This window comes from Eschrichtius robustus, chromosome 12 (assembly GCF_028021215.1).
Source record: "Eschrichtius robustus isolate mEscRob2 chromosome 12, mEscRob2.pri, whole genome shotgun sequence".
NCBI classification, from domain to species: domain Eukaryota; kingdom Metazoa; phylum Chordata; class Mammalia; order Artiodactyla; family Eschrichtiidae; genus Eschrichtius; species Eschrichtius robustus.
The window spans coordinates 84426436-84436638 of NC_090835.1; the positions used below are offsets into that span (position 1 = coordinate 84426436).

Here is a 10203-nt window from a genome sequence, read left to right on the forward strand (position 1 = left end):
AAGTCTCTCCCAATAAAACCAACTTTCGCCCCGAGTTGTGTAGAGGATGGGGTGGCGGTGGTGGGTTAGGGGCTCACGCGAACGCCTTAGAAGCCAGAGTGAGCGGTATGGGGCTGTGATCTAAATCTCTGGGGCCTGGGAATCGCCCTGGCAAGCGCCTCTCTTACAGCTCTGTAGTTTCTGCCTGGAGTCGGAGGGGAAGGACAGAGCTCCGGAGAGCGACTGCCTCAGACGGGGGCCGGGAAGTACTAGTCTAAAGCGGGAAGGTGGGGTGGGTAATAATGACTCCCAGTTACGTTTTTGCAAAAAGCCCAACTCTGGTCAATCTTGGCTGACTGCTGATCTTCAGCCCCCATCCCCACGTACAAGCTCCCAAGATACAATAAGCAAAATAAAAAGACTGCAGTTACTGCTGTGCCCCCAGGTCGACTCAGGCAATGGCGCTGCGTCTTGGCGGGGGTGGTGGGTGGGTGGGATTTCAGGAATGGATCTGAACACTGAGGGCCCTGGAAACCCTAAGAAGCCCAATAAGTAAAGGGGGGAAGGGGGACCAAGCACGTATTCCCAAACCGAGCTGCCAGCAATGAGCAGTTGATCCATCCCCTCCTCCCAGCGGGCTTCAGCTCCTTCATCCTGGAGAGGAAAGGTATCTATATATCCCCCAAGCTTCCTCTTCGTCCTACCCTGCAACCCCCAGCCCCCAACACACCACAGGCCTCCTACCTCTGAACTGCTATAGACCAGAGCCTCTCACTTTACCTCTCGATTCATCCCAGGCCAGGGTGGCAGGTCGAGGTCATAACCCTGGGAACTTTTCAGGCCATGGCCGGCCTCAACTCTGCACACGGTTTTCTCTCTCTCTCTATTTTGTTTTGTTTTGTTTTGTTGTTTGTTGTTTGTTTGTTTTTGTTTTTACGGTTCTCTCTCATACAGTCATCTCTCCTACAGGGGGAAAACTAAGAGCCAAGGATTTGGGAGAAGATCCTGAGATCTTACAGAGACTCTGAGGGAAGCTGAGGAGGGGGAGGCCTGACTGGGGTGAACAAGATCCAGATGGAACTGGGGTATTGAATCCACTGAGCACCTGCTCGCTGCCTCCCACAATATAATCACTACGGCCAGTCTTGGAGGGGAAGACTCTAGAGAGTTCTTTCTCCCTCCTTCCTTCCCTTAGTACCACCCGCCTTGCCTGGTCTTGCTTGCCTCCCAGTTTCCATGACAACTCCAAAGGAGCCCAAACTGGGGGCTTGAATGCCGGGGTGAGAGGAGGCGAGATGTAGTCCAAAAGCGGAGAGAGACCGAGTGGGGATACGTCTGGAGGTTTCCCCCTCCCTCGCCTCGGTCCCTTTAAGCTCCCCCCCTCCCTGCTTTCCCTCCGCCCCCCGCCGCCACAGTCTTCATCTCTCCATCTCTGCGCTGCTGCCGGCTGCGCAATCTGCGCACCCAGACTCCGGTGCTAGCCAGGGACCCTGACTCCAGACTCCGGTTGCACGGATCCTGTCCCAGCGAGACAGCAGGCATGTCATCCGAAAAGTCAGGTAGAAAACAACAACAAAACCTCCAGCCCTCTCCAGTGTCTCCTGACTCTCCCCCCCCCCCACCTCCCTTACCCCTCCCTAGCGGTTGGTTCTGTTTCATTCCCCTTGTATCCAGCTCTCCACACCCCGACCCCCAAACCCCCTCCTCTTTTTATATCCCTCCCTTCTCTTCCTTTCCTCCTGCCAGTCTCAGCCTCAGTCCCTTGCCAACAACATGGGTTAGGGGGGCAGGTTGAGAGGGTGAGGGAAGTACAAGAGTGGACTAGCATCAGCCAGGTACTGCATGGGTAGCATCACTGCAAGTGACAGATGGACAGATGACACTGGCTCGCATGGAGACATCCAATGGGGAAATATGGAGAGATGATCAGATGGGGCTTGCCAGGGGAGTAAAATCCAGAGGACCCTTCTTTAATCTGTCCTAAAAGTGGTACTGAGACTCCCAAAGAGACTAGGGAACCCCCTCCCCACTGAAGGAAGGGCAGAGAGGAACATGTTATCATACATGTGTTTATACAACTGTTGAACTGAGCACATGTTAACACAGTGTTGCATGTCTACACACGTGCACACACAGGACTAGCTCGCATAGGCTAGCCCAAAGGCAGCCATAAGCCAAGGAGCATATGAGTTTTGGGTCTGCAGGTTAAAGCTGTGTGCCCATTGCTGAAGAAGGGAGAGGAGCAGAAGAGAGTTATGACCTCAAAACTAGATTGAAAAGCGGGGGCGGGGGGGGGGGAAGCTGATGGCCTAGATACAACCTCTCTGCTGCCCCAAGAATGAGAGATGGCTTCTCACCCATCTCCTCTCTGTCTCTCCCATTATCTTCCTCCATCCCTGACCCTCTGTGTCTCCCCCTGCCCCTCCTTATCTCGTCTGTCTTATCTCTCCCCACACCTCTGCTCACCGCCCCCAGGCCTCCCCGACTCAGTCCCTCACACCTCTCCACCACCCTACAATGCCCCCCAGCCCCCGGCCGAACCTCCCGCCCCGCCCCCACAGACAGCCCCTTCCTCGCACCATCACCACCACCACCACTACCACCAGTCTGGCACCGCCACCCTCCCGCGCTTAGGGGCAGGGGGCCTGGCTTCCGGGGCCGCCGCTCAGCGCGGTCCCTCGTCCTCCGCCACCTTGCCGAGGCCTCCACATCACATCCCGCCCGGCCCGGCCGCTGGGGTACCCCCACCCGGCTGCGCTACCTTGCCCCGCATGCCACCCGACCCTTACCTGCAGGAGACTCGCTTCGAGGGCCCACTACCCCCGCCGCCGCCCGCCGCCGCCGCCCCGCCCCCGCCGGCGCCCGCTCACACTGCCCAGGCCCCGGGCTTCGTGGTGCCCACGCACACTGGAGCGGTAGGCACGCTGCCACTGGGGGGCTACGTAGCCCCCGGTTACCCCTTACAGCTGCAGCCTTGCACTGCCTACGTGCCAGTCTACCCGGTGGGCGCGGTGAGTACGGCGCGGACAGGGGCCTGGGGGGAGGGGGGGATGGAACAGGACCTGGAACTGGGGACACACTGGGGGCTGGTGGGATAGAGAAACAGGGCCAGGGGACCAGGCGGCGTTCTGGGGCCAAGGGAGAGGAGAGACTAAGGAAAAGCCTGGGAATGGGGGGGGGGGGGGGGTGGGGGGACGGGGGGGAGGGAGTGGTCTGGTGGTCAGCTGGAGTCAAAGATCAAGGCCTGGCAGGGGAAACAGCCTAAAAGTCCAGAGGAGGTTTGAAAGAAGGAAACAACCCTCTTTCTCTGCCAGACGTGGAAAGTTGGTGGGCTCAAGGAGGGTAAGAGTGACGTCCTCTCCCCACAACCTTCCTTCCACAGCCCTATGCCGGCGGGACCCCGGGGGGAACGGGAGTAACCTCCACGCTCCCCCCGCCGCCCCAAGGCCCAGGGCTGGCCCTGCTGGAGCCGAGGCGCCCGCCCCATGACTACATGCCCATCGCGGTGCTGACCACCATCTGCTGCTTCTGGCCTACGGGCATCATTGCCATCTTCAAGGCAGTGCAGGTGTGTGGGGGGGGGGTAGGGTGGGGGAGGGAATGGAGGCGGAGTATGGAGAGGAGGGCTCACTGGGTCTTTCTTAGTCCCAGGGAGTGTTGGACGTTTTGGGGAGCACCTTAGAGGGAGGCTGAGGCGTGCGGCCGAGGTAGCAGATCTCTCATCTGCTCTCCCCCAACCTCCCCCGCAGGTGCGCACGGCCTTGGCCCGCGGAGACATGGTGTCAGCCGAGATCGCTTCACGCGAGGCCCGGAACTTCTCCTTCATCTCCCTGGCCGTGGGCATAGCAGCCATGGTGCTCTGTACCATCCTCACCGTAGTCATCATCATTGCTGCACAGCACCACGAGAACTATTGGGATCCGTAAGGACGCCTACGGCCCGGCCCCACTCTGCGCCCCTCGACCTCCCAAGCGCGTTTTGCCGTCAAGCCGCGGATCCAGCGGGCGCCCTGCACGCCCGCTTCTGGGGCCACCGGACTTGGTTACATCCTAAACTAGGCCTCTACTGAAACTCTCGCCTTGCGAGCACGCTCCGAATCCAGTTCCTCAGGAACCCCGCCAAAACCCACACTAACAGGGACGCCGCTTCCTGGGATTCCGGCCAAATGCCGGACCCCTCAGTCGCTCCAGGCCCCCACCCCCTCTAAATACAGCGCCCCCAGCCGAACTCCCTCGGTCACTGCTCCCCAGCCTGGAAACTTGTCCCTAAAGCCCCGCCTCCTGTATAGGCTCCGCCCCGGCTCTGATAAAGCCCCGCCTCCAGGTCGGCAGGCTCCGCCTTCTTTTCCTTCCCTGCGGGGTGATTCAGTCCGGTGATTGGGTTTGTGGCGCCAGGCCTCGCCCGCTTACTGACAGACTCCTCCCCTTCGCCCGGCGCGAGAGCCGAGCCCCAGGGTAGCCACGCCCCCACGCTCACTCTCATTTTTGCGAGTACAGTTCCGTTTCTCCTCCACCTCACCCCCGCCTCTTTTCTTGCTAATCCCGGAACCTCTGTCTACTTTTGATTTTTTTGCAATGAGATTCGGGAGGTTACCGGTTTCAGAACCTTCACCGTGGGATGAAGATTACGTCCCCGTTCTCTGTAAATAGTCCCTTTCTCCTATCCCAACTCCTGGGCAGCCGGGCAGAAGGGAACCTAGGGTACAAACCTTCCAGTGTCCGGAGGGAGCCGGTCCCTCCCCGTCCCCTCGGTAGTCCTCACCTTGTTCTGATCTGTGTGTGAGTGTGTGTGTGAATTTCTGAAAGCCAATATTAAATAGATTAAGTGGATTTATCACCCGCAACTCCGAAGACTGCAGCCTTGCAAAGACCCTGCTTTTTTGGTTTCCCCTTTCACCTCCCCTCATCTCCCCTTCTGGGGGCGTGGGGAAGGTGGGGGAAGAAAACTGACAGGGACAAAAGTGAGAGGAGACAGATTCCCAGGACACCAGAGAGACAAACACAAATACGGGGGAAAGGGGCCTCCCTGGGAATCCTACCTTGGGATCCATCGTTGGTAGGGATTTCTTTACCCAGCACACCTTTTCCACTCCCTACCAGACTGGGCTTAAGGCTTTGGAGAGGGAAGATTTACAAGCAGACCCAGGGATCTATCCCCAGAACTCCAGGAAGTCAGGAGGAAAGAAGGCAGACCATTCTGAAAAAGATGGCCAGGGATAGGGTGGCATGGGGCAGGGAAAAGATGCCAGCTGCCCACAGCTCTTCCTGCTTGCAGGCTGAAGGGTGGCAGACAACTTGGATTAGCCCTACTTGGTGTGTTGTACCAGTGTAGGGAAGGCAAAGGGAGCAAAGAGCTGTGGGAGTCGGGCTGCTATCACAAAAATACCATCACTGGATGGCTTATAAAGAACAGAAATTTACTGCAAGTCTGAGATCAGGGTGCCAGCACGGTCAGGTGCAGGCCCTCTTCCGGGTTGTAGACCTCTCACTGTATCCTCACTTGGCGAAAAGGGTTAGGGAGCTCTGTGGGGTCTCTTTTATAAGCACTAATCCCATTCATGAGGGCTCTACTCTCATGACCTAAGTACCTCCCAAAGGCCTCACCTCCTAATACCATTGTACTGCACATTAGAATTTCAACATATGAATTGGGGGAGAGGGGAGGGCGCACAAACATTCTGACCAAAGCTGAGTGCCAGGGAGGAAGTCCATAGCCTCTCAAGTCTGCCTGGGGCTAGTTGCTCTCTCCTATCCTGAGGTCAACCAGGAGACCTCTTGGGGAGGGGGAGGGGGCACAAGCGGTGGACTTGGTATCTTCAGTTGTACACCTGCAGGACAGGGTCCTATCCTGTATTCCATGCAGGATACTGGTGAGACATCGTCTGAGATAGCAGGTGTGAACACTGAAGCTCATGAAGTTTATAATCTAGACGGAAAGCCATGCACTGTGATAGGAGACATGGGATGAGGATGGGATGGAGTATGGAAATCACGGGTTCTCCTTTGGATGTTTCAGGTTTCATGTGCCTTCCTTACCCACTTTCGTGAAAAAAGAACTGACATCTGCAGCTTGCACTTCCTCACTACCTACTCACTTTTCCCCTGTTGAATAGGGTATATTGTTGTCAGAAATGTCTTTCTTTCATACCCACTGCTTCTTAACCCTTTGAAATACGCTTCAATTCCCAACTCTACTGAAATTGTTCTTTCAAACAGTACGCAATGACCAAAAGTTACCAGGAGCCAAAATCAATGGCATTTTCACAGTACACTGCCTCTCTGAACCCTCCCACGTTTGTCCCTTGACCCTGGATTCCCCACTTTCCCAGGTTCAGGGACATGTTATCTCCTCCCCTCTACCTATATGCACACCTCAAGCCATCCCTCCTCCTCTCTCCTGGCCTGTTTTTTCACCTCCTGTGCCCTAAGTGTCTATATCTGGATTTCTTTTCCCTTCTCTGAGAATTTCCCTTGAAAAAATCTCATCCACTGCAAACTCAGACGTCATTTGTAACCAGATGCTTCTTTGCTACAGACTGAACGTTTGTGTTTTCCCAAAATTCATATGTTGAAGCCTAATCCCCAATGTGATGATGGGGCATTTGGGAGATGACTAGGTCTTGAAGGTAGGCCCTCATGGATGGTATTAGTGCCCTTATAAAAGAGACTCCAGAGAGCTCTCTTGCTCCTTCCACCATGTGAGGACATAGCTAGAAGAAGGCTGTCTATGAACCAGAAGGAGCTCTCACCAGACACTGAATCTGCCAGCACCTTAATCTTGGAATTCCCAGCCTCCAGGACTGTGAGAAATCGATTTCTGTTGTTTATAAGACAGCCAGTTTATGGTATTCTGTTACAGCAGCCCAAGTTGACTAAGACATTCTCCAACCTATGTATTTATAGGCAGACATTCTTCTGGTGCCTGTGGAACACAGCTGGTTGGACAATGCTGCTGGTTCTCTAAACTCAGCAGGTTCCAAACCAAACAGATGAAATGCCACTGAAAACCTGCTTCCCTACCTTTGTAGACAGCACCATTTCCCGGGCGCCCTTATCTGAAAATGTGACGCCTCTTCCATCTCCTTCCTGCCTTTACTTTTGGTGAGCTGTCAAGCCCAGTCAATTCTGCCATCACAATGTCTTTTGAATCTGTAACTTTTTCCCAACTCTTGCTGGAAAAATGACCTCATCTAAGATTATTGCAACAGCTCCCCTAACAGGTCTCCCTCTTTCCTACCTCTCCCTACCCCAAGTCTCCCGTGACACTGCTGTCAGATTATCCTCCCTAAATACACTTCTCATAGCCCCTTAACACACTGCTCAAAAGCCATTCAATATTCCCTATTGTTTACTCACCTGTTTACAAAATTTTAATCTGGCCTTCAATCTCTGCCATAATTTGAAATCATCCAGCTTTCTCTGGAACCAAACTGTATTATTCATCATTCCCACTTCAGATCTTTACCCAGCTGTTCTTCAAATCTAAGACCTCTTACTCCAATCTCTGCCTGTTACAAACCAAATTGTTTTGCTGCTTGTCATGTGTTTCAGACCACATCTAAGCTTTTGCTCATGATATTCTCCTTCCCTTCACATCTGCTTCTTCACTTGGCTAAAATGTACCTATCCTTCAAGGCTCAGATCAATTGACCCCTTCACTCCAGCAAGAAGGAATCGCTCTCTATTACAGGTTGGACTAAAGCAGTGGGTTTCTAAACATAGCTCCAGGCATTCCTTGGAGCCATGATTTTTACCCCTGGCTGTACATTATAGTCATCTGGGGAGAATTTAAAAATCCCAAACCCCAGGTCGCATCCTAAACCAATTAAATCACAATCTCTTGAGACTCAGGCGTCAATATTTTTAAAGACATCCCCAGGTGATTCCAAAGGTCGGGATCCCAGCCAAGGCTGGGAATCACAAGCTTGGAGGCACTTTAGGGACCACCGCAGAGAGGAGAGGCCGAAAGGTGTGGCTTCAACCAGAGCAAATTTCTTTAGCAGAAAGTATCTGGGTCTAAAACATACCCATTGTTCACTTTATCTGGATTTTTTCCCATCTCTTCCCGCTGAGATCTTGATGTACTCACCTTACCTTGTCAGCTACTTGAAGGCAGGAGCCAAATCTGGCTTATCTCTGGTTTTCAGACCCTGAAGGATAAAACCTCTTCTACCAATCTTTGAACTCCATTGAATGGAAAGGAATTAAGCAGAGAAAGAAGTGAATGAAAATGACTTCTCCAAGATCTCATCACCTCACTCAGATTCCTCCCTCGGGAGGCGTATTCCAATTCATTTCTCCTCCTACCTTACCTCAACTCCCTCCAAGAGCAAGGATGCCCGTGGCTCTTGTCCTCCTATCAACAGAGAGTCCATCCTCCAGGAGGAGAGTCTTTGGACCCTCTAACAGCTATTGGGGGCTCTGATTCCCCCATGATTCGATTCTGGATCATCACTCTCTTGTTGAATCCTCAGTGAAGATTCAGTATCTAGCTTCCTGCCTTTCTCTCTGCCATCTACCTCTACCATTTCATTATTTTTGGTGGCTTCAGTATCCACGTAGACAACCATACAGCACCCTCGTCAGTTCCTTCCCTTCCTCACCTCCAGTGATGTTTCCCCCCTCCCCAGCCACTGTCTCCCTGTGTCACATCTTTGAGACTTTGTTACCACAAATAATTGCCTCCCCTCCAAAATCTCTTCAGTCTTTTCATGTCACCCCTCCTCCTTCACCCAGTACCCCTGTTCCAAAAATTCTTCAACCCCACCTGGACCTCCCATTCATTGACTCTCTCACTCTTCTTTGCCGCTAGATACCCTCATTTTTTACTTACCTCAATACCTACTCAATACCTCAATACCTACCTCAATAGCAGATCCCAAGTTTCAACACTGTAATTGCCTCTCAGGCCTTGCACTGTATTCTTGGTCCCTCTCCCTTCAACACATTTTATCCCTGGTTAAATCCAACTCTGCCTGCACCACACCTGTACCCAAGAGCTGAATGTGTCTGGGGGAAAAACACACAGTCATACCGACTGGTCTCACTTCCTTTCAGCCTTCAGTGTGGCCTGCAGGCCTGCATTTTCCCACATTCCCCAAATCTGAGACCACAATTTCATATGATGACAACCTTTCTTCCTATCTCAGTGAGAAAACAGAAACTCTCAGAAAACAACTTCCTCATGGTCCCACCCCCAAATCTCCCAGGCCACCTGCATCTCTATTGAATTCAATGCCTTCCCCTTGTTACTGCAGAGAAGCTGACCTGCTCACGGTCCCCACCCCATCTGTGCACTGGGATCCCATCCCTGTTCACCTGCACAGAAATGGGACTCTTGAAATTATCCCCTATCTCGCCCACATAATCAGCTTTCCCCTCATTACTGAAACATTCCCATCACCATACAAACATGCTGCAATAATACAGCTCATGTTTGAGAAGAAGGGGAAAAAACTCTTTTAAAAAAAAAAATATATATATATATATATATTTATTTGGCTGTGACGGGTCTTAGTTGCCACGTGCGGGATCTCCTTTGCGGCATGCAGGATCTAGTTCCCTGACCTGGGACTGAACCCAGGGCCCCTGCATTGGGAGCGTGGAGTCTTAACCACTGGACCACCAGAGAAGTCCCAAAAACTCTTTTGCTACTCACCTATGTAGTGAAAGCACAATGTTCAGAATAGTGGTTACCTCATGACAGGAGGAGAATTCTTCTGTTTTTCAATTTTTTAATTGAAATATAGTTGATTTTGTGTTAATTTCTGCTGTACAGCAAAATGATTCAGTTATACATATATATACATTCTTTTTTAAATATTCTTATCCATTATGGTTTATCATAGAATATTGAGTATATTTCCCTGTGCTATACAGTAGGATCTTGTTGTTTATCCATTCTATATATAATAGTTTGCATCTGCTAACCCCAAATTCCCAATCCATCCCTCTCCCACCTGCCCCTCCCCCAGGAGAATTCTGAGTGGGAGGGATACACAGAGAGCGTCAACAATAGCAGAAAGATTTTATTTCTTAAGCTGCAAGATATTCATTTAATTACTTCGGAATATATACGTGCCGGGGTTGAGAAACTCTGGTCTAGAACCATTAGCAACATTTGACACAGTTGATCACTCCCTCCTCCTTGAAATGCTTTCTTCACTTCTACTCTTTCTGGATCCAGCTTAAGAAAGTATTCCCTAGTTCCTTATTTGCTGCTACT

The 10203-nt window shown here is 52.1% G+C and overlaps 1 protein-coding gene across 1 annotated transcript; it reads left to right on the top strand.

Moving 5' to 3' along the window:
* Nucleotides 1-1519: 1519 nt before the first annotated feature.
* PRRT1 (proline rich transmembrane protein 1) lies at nt 1520-3905 on the top strand. Its single transcript, XM_068558798.1, has 4 exons — nt 1520-1538; nt 2455-2990; nt 3362-3547; nt 3729-3905. The coding sequence occupies exons 1-4, from the start codon at nt 1520-1522 to the stop codon at nt 3903-3905; spliced, it is 918 nt and encodes a 305-aa protein (XP_068414899.1).
* The last annotated feature ends 6298 nt before the right edge of the window (nt 3906-10203 follow it).